The sequence below is a fragment of the Cladophialophora bantiana genome (genome assembly GCF_000835475.1).
Source record: "Cladophialophora bantiana CBS 173.52 unplaced genomic scaffold supercont1.11, whole genome shotgun sequence".
NCBI classification, from domain to species: Eukaryota; Fungi; Ascomycota; class Eurotiomycetes; order Chaetothyriales; family Herpotrichiellaceae; genus Cladophialophora; species Cladophialophora bantiana.
In genome coordinates, this window is record NW_015971585.1 from 535343 (window position 1) to 549573 (window position 14231).

General features: G+C 53.8%; 3 protein-coding genes across 3 annotated transcripts; 1 reads left to right on the forward strand and 2 right to left on the reverse strand.

Annotated features, from left to right (window-relative positions):
- Nucleotides 1–227: 227 nt before the first annotated feature.
- Z519_07618 (uncharacterized protein) lies at nucleotides 228–1103 on the forward strand (the record flags this gene model as incomplete). The annotated part of the gene is made up of 1 exon (XM_016765350.1): nucleotides 228–1103. One exon carries the CDS (start codon nucleotides 228–230, stop codon nucleotides 1101–1103), a length of 876 nt encoding a protein of 291 aa, XP_016618319.1.
- Nucleotides 1104–1437: 334 nt separating this feature from the next.
- Z519_07619 (uncharacterized protein) lies at nucleotides 1438–6265 on the reverse strand (the record flags this gene model as incomplete). Its single annotated transcript, XM_016765351.1, has 2 exons — nucleotides 1438–1971; nucleotides 2039–6265. The coding sequence occupies 2 exons, from the start codon at nucleotides 6263–6265 to the stop codon at nucleotides 1438–1440; spliced, it is 4761 nt and encodes a 1586-aa protein (XP_016618320.1).
- A 4971-nt stretch (nucleotides 6266–11236) lies between these two features.
- Nucleotides 11237–13237, reverse strand: Z519_07620 (uncharacterized protein; the record flags this gene model as incomplete). The annotated part of the gene is made up of 5 exons (XM_016765352.1): nucleotides 11237–12273; nucleotides 12325–12447; nucleotides 12505–12601; nucleotides 12658–12782; nucleotides 12862–13237. The coding sequence occupies 5 exons, from the start codon at nucleotides 13235–13237 to the stop codon at nucleotides 11237–11239; spliced, it is 1758 nt and encodes a 585-aa protein (XP_016618321.1).
- Nucleotides 13238–14231: the final 994 nt, after the last annotated feature.

The window sequence follows — 14231 nt, forward strand, 5'->3', positions numbered from 1 at the left end:
GGAGGAGAATACCCCATATTCAGCTAAATACGTAGATAATTAGCAACCAGCCAGCTCTGACGCGGGAACAACAGTCGGCTCGTGGCCGGAGTGAACGAGTCCCTACCTCATTCTATTTTCCGAGGCCGAAGCCTTGCCTTGTCTTGCCCTGCACGGCATCAGGCTGCACATCACCACTTCCGGAATCCTTCTCTTCTCTTCTCATTAGAGCCCACCACCCAATATTAATGCAGCTGACCGACCCCCTCTCCCTCTCCCTGCACGATGCAGACGGCATTGTGTCAGATCTGGCCAGCATCAGACAATCGTACCTGACCACGACTCCACTGGGCCAGCTCAGATACGGCGCCGTCCCTGCTGCCGAGGCCCGCAAGTGGCTGGAGTCGTGTGTTCGACTCGAGCTCAACAGCGAGCTGGCCACCTATCCCCGGATCACTGGTTTTGACACCGACGGCCGGGGCCAGAATGTATCGCGTATGGAACACCTCGTCGTCCGGGATCTGGATCTCGAGCCGTTGGTCGTGGACCAGACTCTTCAGAGCGACGAGGAAGCGCGTCCTTCTCCAGGCCGTGTTGTCGCGTTTGCAGAGTTCCAATATCACCCTCACCCTCACTCATCGAACGAGCCCGGAGCCGATGATGCAAGGCCAGCACAGAGCTCAGAGCAGGAAGACCCTGCCTCAGCTAAGACAAAGACAAAGACAGAGCCACCAATCGATCTCCCGCCTTCCGCTCACCGCGCACTGCACGAACACTGGGACAAGGCCGTCGAAGCCGCCCTGTCGGCGCAGTTCGGCGGGATGCACTGCTTCGAGGTGCGCGGCATTGCGACACTCTCACCATCCCACCTGCGCAGGGGCATCGCGAGCAAGCTTCTGTGCTGGATCTTTCCCTGGGCAGACAGGCTGGGTGTTCCCGTCGTCCTGGCTGCCACGCCGCCGGGCTACCCTTTCTACCTCCGGCATGGGTTCGTGGAAGTCGACGACGGCGGCCCGCGGACTTTTGTCCAGTGCAACATGGCGGAGTGGGGAGGTGAGGGTGTCCATCGGCATGTTCTTATGATAAGATGGCCGACGACACTGTCGGACCAAAGTGCTAGCTAGCTCGCTGTGGAGGCTGAGACGCCGCCCGTCTCCGGCGTCAGAGACATCTTCCATTGCTGCCATTTGGCCGAGTGAGTGAGTCTTCAGGACAGCGATCTCAGTCCTCACAAACGACCTAGGTTAGAAGGCCTGTTTTTGGGTCTCAAGCCGTGTTGGCATATTTGGAGACTTTTTCATTCATCGCTACAGGATCAAACTAAAGATACTCGTCATTAACCAACCGGCGCATCCCAACAACATCAAGACGAGACGAAAACCCAAGGAGCTAATGTCCCATGCCCAGAGATCCAAGAAAAAGGTAATGTTACAAATCCCCCAAAATCACATCGCTTGCCTATTTCTTCTTCTTACCGCTACCAAGCCCCATGGCTTCTGCCAGACTTCCTAGACCCAGACCACCCAGCAGCTTGTCAACGCCCAGACCTCCAAGAAGACCACTCACCAAGCCGCCCAAGCCTAAGCCATTAAGCAACTTGCCCACCAACCCGAGCACGCCACTCAGCAACAAACCGACGGCGGCAATGATCTGGAACAAGGGCTCGGTCAACAGCGCCCACAGTGGATTCAGCTTCTTCTTCGCATGAGGCATGTCCGCAATTCTCTTCTTGGCATTGTCGATAGTTTTGACAACCTGAGTGGTAAGTTCCTTCAGTCCTTCAGCGACGCGATATTCTTCTGGCGAAGCCTCGCCGCTAGCTGCCTTTGCTTTCGCATTGGCGGCGATATGGCCGTCGGGATCGAGGCCGCGGATTGCACCATTGCATTCGCCTAGGATGCGAGACCCTTCTTCAATAAGCGGCTTGACATCTTGCACGAGCTTTTCCTCGTCCAATTCGTCCTTGGGCGTGCGGTCCGCTCTTTCAACAAGCTGTCATCCAGAGTTAGCAAAGTTTGGACCATCTTGGAGCCAAGAGCCATGAGCGTGCTGTGCTTACCTCTGTGATCTGCTTGCATATAGGTTCCATCTTCTCCAGTGTCTGATTGATGATATTGGAGATCTTCTTGGCGACTTCACGCTCCTCTTCCTCTTTCATTTGCTCGGGCGTCGGTCCCTCCTCAACTTCCTCGGGCTCTGGAATGTTCTCAAGCAATGTACATTCTCCAATCTTGTTGCCGTCTTGATCCACAACATAGCCATTGTCGTTGACCTCCTTGCCAATGCAAGCGAGCAAATTGCCTTCTGTCAATCGTCCAATAACATCTCCGTTGCGGTCGCGAACTTCACCCTCCTTGTTCACGCGTAGGCCGGACATAGGTGAGACTTCTCGTTCCTTCTTCTCTGGTTCCCATCGTTCAGCATGGCCAATGACATTACCGTTCTTGTCGACAATATCACCGTCATCATCCACGTGGCGACCCACCAATTTCTTAATATCGCCTTCGGTGACGCGCCCAATGATCTCTCCGCTGGCGTCCTTGACCAAGCCGTCTTTGTCGATGGTTGTGGATTCGAAATTGGAAAAGGGCCCTTCAGCACGACCATCATCACCGCCGGCAATCAGCCTTGCACGGCCAATAACTCTACCGTCGTTGGACCAGATTTGCCCTTTCCCGTCCGCCTTGCATCCAACAAGACGCTTGACATCACCCTCTGCTACTTCACCAAAGATGGTTCCATGTTCGTCCACGATCTTGCCTTGCTTGTTGACAGTCTTGCCAGCGAGGCTAGAGAGGTCTTCCTCGACGACTTCTTCGTCGGGAACTTCATATGGCTCGACATGACCCTTGACATTGCCGTATTTGTCAATAATATCACCATCTTCGTCAACTCCACGACCAAGGAGTTTCTTCCAATCTCCCTCAACCACCTTGCCGACAACGTTGCCTTCGTGATCCTCAACGAAACCATCTTTGACAACAATCAGACCCTCAAGACCGGCAAAGGGTCCTTCAGGTTTAGCCTCCCGCTCATTAAATGGAATGAGTTCGCAGCGTCCGACGACCTGACCTTGATCATTCCAGATCTGGCCGTTCTCGTCGATCTTGCGGCCGGCAAGCTCTTTAGGGTTTCCTTCAACCAGGCGACCGATGGGGACGCCATCAGGTCCAATGACGTTACCTTGCTTGTTACATGCCAAGCCCTTCAATTCGGAGAGATCGACTTTCTCTTCTGGCTCTGGCTCCGGTTCAGGTTCCTCATATCTCTCAGCGTGGCCGACAACGTTGCCTCGTTTATCGATGACGTCACCATCTTCGTCAACTGCACGGCCGACGAGTTTCTTCGCGTCACCTTCAACGATGCGGCCGACTCTGTTGCCGTTCTCGTCTTCGACCCAACCATCAGCCACAACAACGAGGCCTTCAAGACCTGCAAACTCTGCTTCTTCCTCCTTATCCTCCTGAGGCAGAGTCTTTGCACGACCAATAACATGGCCTTTGTTGTCCCAGAATTGTCCTTGGTCATCGCAGGTGACACCGGCCTTCCAGATTTTCTTGGCGTCGCCCTCAACCAGTTGGCCAACAATGTTGCCGTGGCTGTCAATGATCTTGCCCGACTTGTTGACCTTGAGGCCTTCGAGTATGGATAGAGGAGGTAAGCCCTCATCGATCTCGTCGCCTGCCTCTTCGACTGCCTCGTCGGCTTCCTGAACAATCATCTCAACTTTGCCGATGACATTACCATTCTTGTCCAAAACCTCTCCTTTGTCGTTTAGCTTTTTGCCAGCAACGGCGGCAAGGTCACCCTCGACAAGTTTCGCAATCTCGTCACCGTCCTCGTTGAGCACCAGACCCTTCTTGTTGACCTTGAGGCCTTCGAGGATAGAAGTATCCGGAACGCCTTCAGCGGCTTCTGCGACCGTCTCGACAATACCCTCTTCGACAGCTTCAGGGATGAATTCAACCTTTCCAATCACGTTCCTATCCTTGTCTAGAATTTCTCCGTTTTCATTGATCTTCTTGCCACGGACCGCATCAAGGTCATATCCTTCGGATAGTTTAGCGATGGGATCACCATCCTCATTGACGACTTCGCCCTTCTTGTTGACCTTGAGACCCTCGAGTTGAGAGAAATCTGGCTTGGCGGCCTTTTCAGCCGCTTCTTGAGCTTCTCCTGCTGCTCCTTCGGCAGTGTCGGCAGCACCTTCTGCAACGTCTGCGGCCTTGCCGGCTTCCTCTGCCTGCTTCTCAGCCTCTTCCGCAGCCTGCTGTGCCTCTTGGAGTTCTTCAACTAGCTCGGGGTGGAGTTCTTTCATGGCTTCTTCAGCAGCCTCGCCCTGGACGACCTCGACGCGACCAATTACCTTGCCATTTTTATCGACAATCTCGCCATCCTCGTTAGGCACTTTGCCGGCGCAAGCCTTTAGATCGCCTTCCACAAGCTGGGCCAACACTTCGCCCTCGTCGTCGAGGATAGTGCCTTTCTTGTTAAGCTTGCGGCCTTCCACGATCGTGAGGTCGGGCTTCAATTGGTCTTGCAGCTCTTCAACTTTGCCAATGGCCTCTTGGACAGCTTCTGGTTTGGCTTCCTCGTGGACATCATTGACCTTTTCTTGCAGGGCTTCGCCAGCTTCAGGAACGATTTCTGCACGGCCTATGACATCTCCGTCTTCGTCCAGAACTTCTCCCTCGGCATTCAGAGTTCTTCCGACTAAATCGGCCGGTTCTCCTTCGGTGATCTTGCCCAAGATCTTGCCAGATTGATCCTTGATCGCGCCATCTTCTTGTACCTCCAAACCTTCAAGTGCTTCCAGACCAGGAAGTTCGCCGGCAGCTTCTTCGACGGCATGCTTGACTGGCTGAGGAAGAGTCTCCGCGCGGCCTACCGCATCGCCATCCTCATCGAGAACTTCACCGTCGGCATTCACTGTCATGCCAACCAAGTCTGCGGGATCGCCTTCGATGATTCGGCCGAGGACGTTGCCTTCTTTGTCGAGAAGGTCTCCATTCTCTTGGACTTCCAAACCGTCGAGGACGTTTAGGTCAGGAAGATATGTCTCCACAGCTTCTTCTACGGTGTCCTTGACACCGTTGACAGCCTCCTCTGCTTGCTCCCCGGCACCCTCTGCAGCTTCATGGACGCCGTTGACTTTGCCTTCGACATCGGCCTCCTCAGTAACCTGGCCGGCGAGCTCTTGAGCTTTTTCCGGGATGACACTTGCACGACCGACGACATCACCGTCTTCATCGAGGATTTCACCATCATCGCCAATCTCATAACCTTCGAGATCGGCTGGATCACCCTCGTCAAGTCTACCGATCACACTGCCGGCCTGGTCCTTGATGTCTCCGTTCTCGCTGACCTTGAGACCCTTCAAGACGGACAGGTCAACAGGCAGTCCCTCAGTAGCACCTTCTGCGGTCTCCTGAACGTCGTCTGCCACCTTCTCGGCGTGACCTTTGACTCCATTCGTGGTCTCTTTGACATCAGGCACGTCGCCAGCACCCTTCGGCGCTTCCTCGGCGGCCTCCCCAGCGGTCTCCTCTGGCCCCTCCACTGTCTCTTCAGCTGCGTCTTTGACACCGCCAGTAGTATCTTCTGCAGCGCCCTGCACATCACCTTGTGAGACCTTGCCGGCCGCGCCATTAGCAGTGTCTTTGGCACCACCAACACGGCCTGCAACTTTCTTGCCAGCACCACTGACAGCCTTTCCGAGTCCGCCAAGGGCACCCTTTCCTTTGCCTTCAGCTTCGTCCTCGGCCTCTTCGGCAGCATCGCCTCCTTCCGTGACCTCCTCCTCTTCTCCTTCATCGCCTTCTTCAGTGCCTTCATCTTTGGCAGCATCTCTGCCGCCACGCACTGTTTCTCCTCCTCCTTCTCCCTCCTCTCCCTCCTCGTCGTTTTCAGGGATGGGCTCGGGGTTGGCTTCGGAGAGCTCACTAGTTTCGGCACCAGTGTCATCACCGGGTTGACTAACTTTGCCGCCAGGCTCTTCAGTGTCTTTCATGCTGATTGCTTCTTGGGCTTCCTCCTCGACATCCTCGGGCTTTTCTTCCCCGGCCTTAAGGGTCTCCTCGGTAGGCTTTGGCTGAGAGGGAAGGCTTGGCGACCCCGAGCCTGTCGGTTTCTTTGGCGTGGCCCTCGATGTGCCTAGCTTGGGTGGTTTCCGCCCGGGTGTGCCTTCACCAGTAAGCTTGGAAGTAGATGATGAAGCAGGACTCTTGCCGGTCTTTGTGGGTGTCTCGGGGACATTTGTGGATCTGCCTGCCGCAGGAGAGGGCATTGTGCTTTTGTAACTTCTGACTGTCTCTGGGGTCGACCTTTTTGACTGTGGTGACTCCCTGCTTGGAGTGGGTGGGAAGCTGTAGTAGGCGTATGAGGCGGAAGATAGTCGGTTACTGGTCATCAGCTGTTTCAGACTATTTCCTTCATTGATTCTGCACTGCTGTTCCGTTCAGCTAGCACACCTTCTGTTTGATTTTGGGTATTAGATGTATGATGGGGAGGTAATAGTACAAGAGCTAGGTAAACATGAAGATTCAAAAAGCAGAAACGACGCGACGGACGAGGGAGGAGAACAGCTCATCAAGTACGCTGGAGAATCTGCTACGTCACCGGCCATCATTCTCACGCTGTACAGTTGGTCGTCCGCGGTGCCTGAACAGAGACCTGTCAACATGAGGTGAAGTGGGGAACTTTCTCATAAAAAACCGGCTTCTTGCTTCAACTGCGGTGGTGCAGTTCAACTCAGTTGCCCTCGACCATCACCATCACCACTACCACTACCATCATCACCACCTCCATCTCCACCGAGTCTTCGAGGTCTTCCCACTTGTCAAGCCACACCATCCAAAAATCTTGCGAATGGGCGACGTCTCGCTTCTCCACTCTGCCTCCACTAACGACCCTAAACGCTAAATCCCTGCAGCAGCCCGAGCGCATTTCATCAAATCCCATGTTCACGATGCCAGCACAAGTGGCGCCGTGAATGGTTCTACCCATACATACAAGAAGAGTTGGTGTCGGTCTACGAAACAACCAGGAGCAGCAGCTCGTTCATACACATTATCGGAGAAGCCTGTCAACCTGGGTTCCTTCTCACAAGGCCAGCGAGCTGAAAGCCACCCAATGCAAACTGTACCATGCGCCGGGCCACTGACATCAGTGTCTCCATCAGCTACTAGAAGTGTCCCAGGTGAATCCTTGTCGGATGGCCCTCGAACCACATCCGCCACCGTCTCCCACCAGCCTCGATCGCCATTTCAATGCTGACTTGGGTTTCCCTGCAGGCCCTTGTCAATCTCCTCGCGCTCCTTTTCCTCCATTCGATGGAAATTCCAAGTTCCTGTGCCACATTCCTACTCCATTCCGACGCGGCCAACCGCTCTGACGCAATAAGATTGACCAAACAAGTCGAGGGTGAGCCACAACCAGTCCAAACTATCTGGATGCTGCCCATTATGTCGTCATGGAGAGGTGCGGACGGCTTCCAGATAGGTACCTATTGAGTGTCTATGTGCCCAGCAGGTTAGGTAGGTAACCGACTATTGCAAAGAGTGTTTCGGATAGGAGCTCGGTCGTTGAGAGTGTTGAAAAAACAGTGCGCGGCCCTTTTCTCAGACTATCTAGGTAGGTGGTTAACTGCACCTGCGACGGTCCTATACCAGCTCACGTCTCAACAATCGACCATCAGCGTGACAAACAGCGAGTCGGAATAATGTACCCGTGGTCAACCCGCCTAACCTTTGCTTTCCATGAATCGCTAGGAAAGCAGATCATCGACCGATGAGACGGAGCCGGTTGACTCACCAGCCACAGCATCCTCGACAAACGGGACAAAGAGTGGGAGCGGGCACCGCATGGGGGGCTGCCGATTCGCGAGGACAAAGGTTTTGGGCGTCCGGGGTATCTCTGATCGGCGGCGCACGTTTGGCCCCAAGGCCATGGATGCTGGCCAACTCTTGCGTGGCTGACCCCGCAGCATGGGCGACATTGGTGCCATCTTGACCTGTTGACATTGGGTGACATCACCACCCGCAAGGGTCCCTTTGCTCTCCCTTGGCCGGAGTAGTGCTAACCAACTGCCATTAGGTAGAGCTCTAGCTGTATGTTTGCCACACAAACCCTCGTCTCTACCCATGCATTTCTGGGTTGCCGATCGCTGACCCCTTTCGCCAGAGAAAGACCGATCGAGCGACGTCACAGTGGGATCGATCCTGGAGCCTCGTTGACAGCCGCTGACGTTTGAAGCGGAAGGCTCGCTCTAGTCAGGAAAGGGAGGTCCTCATTGTTCCTTGGTCAACCCGAAATCGCATGCACCATGTATTTGCACGCGCAAAGCAAGGCCAACTGCCCTGCTCGCCAGTCATGTAAAACCTACCGCTTTGAACGGGGCCGTGGATCGATTACCGCGCCACCAGCTCCGAGAGCCCCGTATCTCATCCCCTTTCCTATCTCAGCCTCTACATACGAAGTACGCATTTGAATCACCAGTTTATCTCGAGTAATCACGCCCTGCCCACGGCCGCTGTGTCGCCTTTCAAGAAATAGCTCCAATGGTGCCTTCCCTCGCCGTATCTTGCTGAGGCATCAGGAATTAGGTGCTATCACACACACTCGGGGGGAGATGGGAGTTATTGCTCGTCACCGCGGAAATTCAATCTCTTCAACATTCACCGCCATGTCCAAGGATGTGGTGTCATGAGTCACCCGGATTGGAAAGGGCAAACAGCCAAAGTATCAACGCTGTGGCGCACACCTTGAACCCAGTGTGGCATGATCAATCAAAACGGCTGCTGTTGCTGGCCCAATGCCCATGGGCAATTGCTATCATCTGATGCTCAGACTATGGGAAGGACTGCCCAAAATGGGAAATCCAGAGGCACACCCTCTCGCTAGACACTGTGGTCACTAGCCACGCTGAGAAGGCGTACCTTCTGATGTTGGGCTTGAAGAAACTAGAGTTAGACCAGCCTGCGAACATATTCTCATAACCTGCCCTTAGGATTGATGGCATCACACTTTCCCTTTTAATTTGCGCCTCCGTCATTTCTCTCCTTTGCTCAGGAGCTGCTCATGGTGATCGCGCTGGAATCATGCACATATATACCTTTGGAGATGTACGGGGTAATCGGTTACGCACCTGTTCATTCACATTTGCTCCATGGGCGATGATTGAGTGAGGGCAATGCGATGTCTCCGAGAGAAATCAAACCACACAAACCACGATATATATGAAAGAGAGATGACCTTCGTCCAGTATGTTTCCTAACGATTTGCTCTTATCATCACAGTAAAGTCGTTCCGGCCATCTTCTTCCTTTTGCTGCTAGTCCCTCTGCTCCAGACTCCGCCGATCGAGATTCTCAACGGAATAGACACGCTTTCCAGGAGTTACGAGACTGCCATTTTCAATGAGACGACGGATGTCGATATAGGCGCGACTAGCACGAGCTCAGCCTCGTTGAGTCACTCGGTTGTAGCAACAAATAGTGCTCAACTATGGAATTAATCTCTGAATGAAGACAGAATAGACCCCGAGGAGGACAGCACGGTCCATCGCGTCGTTTCTGTCGCTTGCATGGTCGTCCTGATTTCTCCTGGGTCCACATTCGCGCCGCAGGGAGTAAGCTCAGTCGTTGTCGGCGGCACTCGACGTACACGGCGGATGCCGGTAGAGCATGAAAGGCTGGAGGCCAATCTCGAGGCTCTAGCTGCATTTGTCCCTCCATACAAGAAGAGCTGGTCCCTTATCGGGTGCAGAGACGCGATATATAAGGCCATTCACTCCCAAATCAGCACCATCTCGTTTGATGGCCAGGATGCGGAGCTCAACGATCTCGCACCATAGTTGTACTGCTAACCGACACCGTAGATGAAGGACCAAGCGACTGGCGCTAAGGTTGAAAGTGTAAACAGTCTCCTCGGTCGCGAGCTTGTTGCGGCCTTTTGCATTGCGAGACCCCTTGTTTTCGACAACGACGGGCTCTATTAGCAGAGAATCGACAAACGCGCTGGGACTTGAGAAGCCAAAAATATGTCGGTGTGGGAGATTGTTCTTCGTTAGGGCAAGCTGAACGGGCCCGCGTGACGGTCCATGGCGCAAAGGCTTCAAACAGGCCACTGAACAGTTCTGTAAGATTCACTTCGGAGTGCTAAAGGGAAGGAGTATGACGCACAGCAATGGCTGCCACAAGACTTTCACTACCACATAGCAGCAGAGCAACGTCGCGCATGGGTGTTTTCCACACCCAGGAAAATCATTTCTCGGCTTCGACAAGATAAATTACGCGATGCCTTATGGGAGAAGGGCCGGCAAGTCGGACCGAGCACAATCGGCGCGCTATACCTTTTCACCACCGTGTGGTACATTGACAATGGAAACATGGAAGGCTACCACGTCGCTCCGTGGCAACCAAAAGCACCGTCTGCCCATTTTGTGTATCCCACCGAATGGACAATGCGGTGGAGACATATCTGGCACATGGCCATGGTCTGCCAAACCGTGGCAATGGCCCTGACGGTTACCGACAATTCCACGAATCTGGCTGGCTCAGTGGTTGCCCTGTAATAGCCGAAACAAATGGACGAGGCTGTTAGTAACGGCGTGCACAGATAGATAGATCTGGATCTCCTGTACTAACGAGAGTGACACAATTGAAGAAAACGGAGGGGTGTTTTTTTTCTTCTTCTAACAGTCTTTGATTTCATCAAGTCTCACGACGAGCTGTCGTTTTCGACCGGCGAGCTGACTCGACTGGACTCGCCGGGAAGGGAAGGCAATCATTGCATCTAGCATGTCTGGAAAGGAGCATGAGGCTCCTCGTACCGATGATCTAACCAGCGGATGCAACAAAAAAAGGCACTATTAGAAGTATTCAGTAGAGAGGGGAGAGGAATCCCAGACGGATACGGGCCTTCTGGGGCTTCCATTAATCGCCGGGCGGCGCGGAATGCGCGGGGAGCATAGGTTTTAATGATATGCACGCCCGCCACAGTCTCCGCAATCTGAAACATTTCATTGGCGGAAACCGTGTGCTCGCGGTTTCTCTAAGCCTTGGCGGGAAGCCCCGAAGCGAATTATTAGCTGTAGGAGGATTCTCCGACGTCTCTGAGTCTGCGGCACCCCACCTGCACAAGTGTCAAACGACCCAAGCCCCATGTTCTGCTTCAGTTTCTGGTTCTATCGTCACCTCTTCTCATTATCATCGTCTTCACTGCCTCGTCTTCATTTCCAACAAGGTCAATGTTCACCATCAATACCCGCGTCTCGCAAATCGACCGGGAATAACTGGACCTCGCGGCACCGACGATGGCGCCGATGCTGCAGGACTTGACGAGCTAGTCGGCAGAGGCACGAAACTCTCCGTATGCGTAGCACTCGGCTTGCCCTTGGTTCCTCCTTGTGTCCCGTTCACGTGCATTGTGCCCGTGGCGATGTCCAAGCCGTTGATGGCGCGGGTAAAGAAGCCCAGCGCCGCGACGGGCTGGTAGTAGGGGACCTCGTGGCCCGACTCATAAATGCGGGTGAAGGAGAAGTTGCCATACTCACGGGTCTCGCCGTACTCGACGCCATCGACCACGAAGGGCACATACCCCGAGGCCTTGAACTGAGCGGCATGAGACCACTTAGCGGCCAGGGATACGGCCTGCCCGCCATACCAATTGCAGATGTAATCTGCGTCGCCATACACAAGAGTCACACGTACAGAGGAGGAGTTGAGGATCTGCTCCAAGTCTTCGATGAAGTTGAAGTAGATGAAATCGCCCGTCTGTTGGAAGGCGTAGTAGACCTCGTCGTTGGAGTCGGTGGTGTAATTGGTATCAACACCCAGGGCTTGTTGTGTCGAGGGCAAGTTGAGGAAGTCGATGAAATAGGTGGGTGGGGTAGGGTCAACGTAGGGGTGTCGAATATCATAAACGCCGCGATTGCCGTAATAGTAGTATGGGGACTCAACGTTGTCGCGGCACATGTCTTCAGCCTCGGTGCATGCGGCCTGGCCCTCAAGAGTCGAAGTGTCGGCGATAGCGCAGAAGGAGATCTGGTCCAGGCAGCCGCCGTCCATGTGGCAAGCGAAGGTCATGTAGTCATAAACGGTATCGTTCACGGCTTTGATTCCGTAGGTATTGTTGTTGGCGAAGATGGGGTAATACGGAGCTTGAACGTATTCATCCACGATCCCATTCATAATTCCCAGGTTCACGAACTCGAAGGATTTACCGGGTTGACTACCGTTGGCAATGGCTTGGTTTTGCTGGTAGAAGTAGTTGAAGAAGGCAGGTCCATAATGTCCTATGTGACCTGTCAGCGGTGTCGCCCGAATGAAAGTGGTCCACATCTAACCTCCGTAAGATTCTGTCCACAGATTGAACTGGGTTGATTGGACCTTGGAATCAAGCTGTGGTAGTGCTGCGTAGAATCCTTGGAGCACCTCCCAGGCAGCGATCGCGGCGAGGTCCGTGGTATCTACAACACGGTCATGAGTACATGCGCATTTCGCGCTCCAAGTTCCGTTGGACTCACCGATCGCCGTCGCATTGATGATGGGATATCTGCCGGTTACATTTGCCTCCGATGGCGGGACGAAGTTCCCAAAGTTTGGATCAAGCGAGCCCGGGCCCTGGAGCCAGGTATCAGTTCCATCTCTTCTGGTCAGTTGAACCTCGGTATTCTCACCTTGGAGCCATACGAGAACCCCACGCCTAATGGTTGACTGAGGAAGATCATGTTTGAAGCCTCATTCCAAGCGTACGGATTGAGGTGAGTGGTCAAGTTTTTGGTGACATTACACGGACCGAGCTCTGTAACAGGCTGTCAGCCACAGACTCGGGTCAGGCAAAGAACCACTGATTTGTTTTGCCCATGGATAATTCCACCTACCTTGAAACATCCCGATCAGAGAGTCACTTCCGGGCCCTCCATTGAGCCATAGCGTGATCGGATCGTTCGCAGGGTCGTTTCTCGACTCAAAAAACCAGAAAAAGCTGTGGACATCCGGAGCAAGGTTGATGAAGCCTGCGTACGAATTGACTCCCGGGGTCGTCTCACAGATGCCCTCCTTTCCCGGTTCCTTGTAGGTGATATTGACCCCATTGGGAGTGACGATTGTTTGGACACCGGTGGGCTCTGCTGGTAGCTGTCGCGGCAAGACCTGGAGCTTCGGCCCAGGGCCTCTTCTGTTGTGGACGACAGGTCCCTTGACTGCGAAAGCGCCGGCGGCAAGCCCGCCGATGAGGGAGAGTGTTGAGAGGCGCATTGCGAGACGTGCTCAAGGCGCCAAATGCGAAGGAGAGAGATGCAACCGGGAGACGGGAAAAGGTAGGAAAACACCTCACTTTGAGCTCAAAGCGAGCAGCGGTAGTGTAACTGTGTAACTGCCTGAGAGACACGGACAGCTGCACACGGGAAAGAGAGGGGGGTTACGCGAGACAGGGCTCACGCAGACAACATTAAGTAGCAGAGGGTTTTCTGGCCTCTGCTCACGGTTCAGCCGCTATCTGAACCAAATTGACGCTCCTCATGAGCAGCATCCATCCTAGTGCCTTCACTAGCTTGAGAGTGAGTGTAACTGACGGCTGGCTAAAGAACCGAGGTGTCATCTTCTCGATGCATAGTTCGCTAGCAAGCCATTTGCTAGGAACATAATAACCATATTCAATGACGTTTTGCCAGGACAAGAAGTAGTATCGAGACAGGGATCCTAGCTATAGCTAACCCTTGACCTGTGGAGTTAGAGTTCGGTTAGAGAAGCTTGAGCCTTCGGCATTCTGATAATGGGATTAGTTCATAGGGCGAGCGTCCATCCCCCAATGCATTCCAGTCCCCATGTGGAAGGTACTCAAGTGAATGGTACGCCGAATGCATGAATCGAAGTTTCGTCTTCGTAGGCAAAAGGTTGCGATAAGATTGCGCCTCTCGGAGGATTCAGCTGGATGCGGGAAGTCGTAGATCCTGAGCCTGTGACTCGGTCAATTTGGCCAGGTACGACGAGCAACAGCCAGTGAGGTGTCATGCAAGCAATGTTCATCGCCAAAGCTTCAAGGCAGCCGACCTCCAATCACTAGGCTCACTCCCCGCTTTTGCTGCTTGCCCATCCGTTTTCCAGAAACAACAGGAAACCCGTCCAAAACTGCTGAATGGCGGTGTTACCCAGTGAAACAATTCCAAGCACGCGGCTGCCCGAGACTGCAGTGTCGGTAGCTTCTTGTGTAAAGGGGTGCAAACGGCCAACAAGGGGGACAAGCATCGCG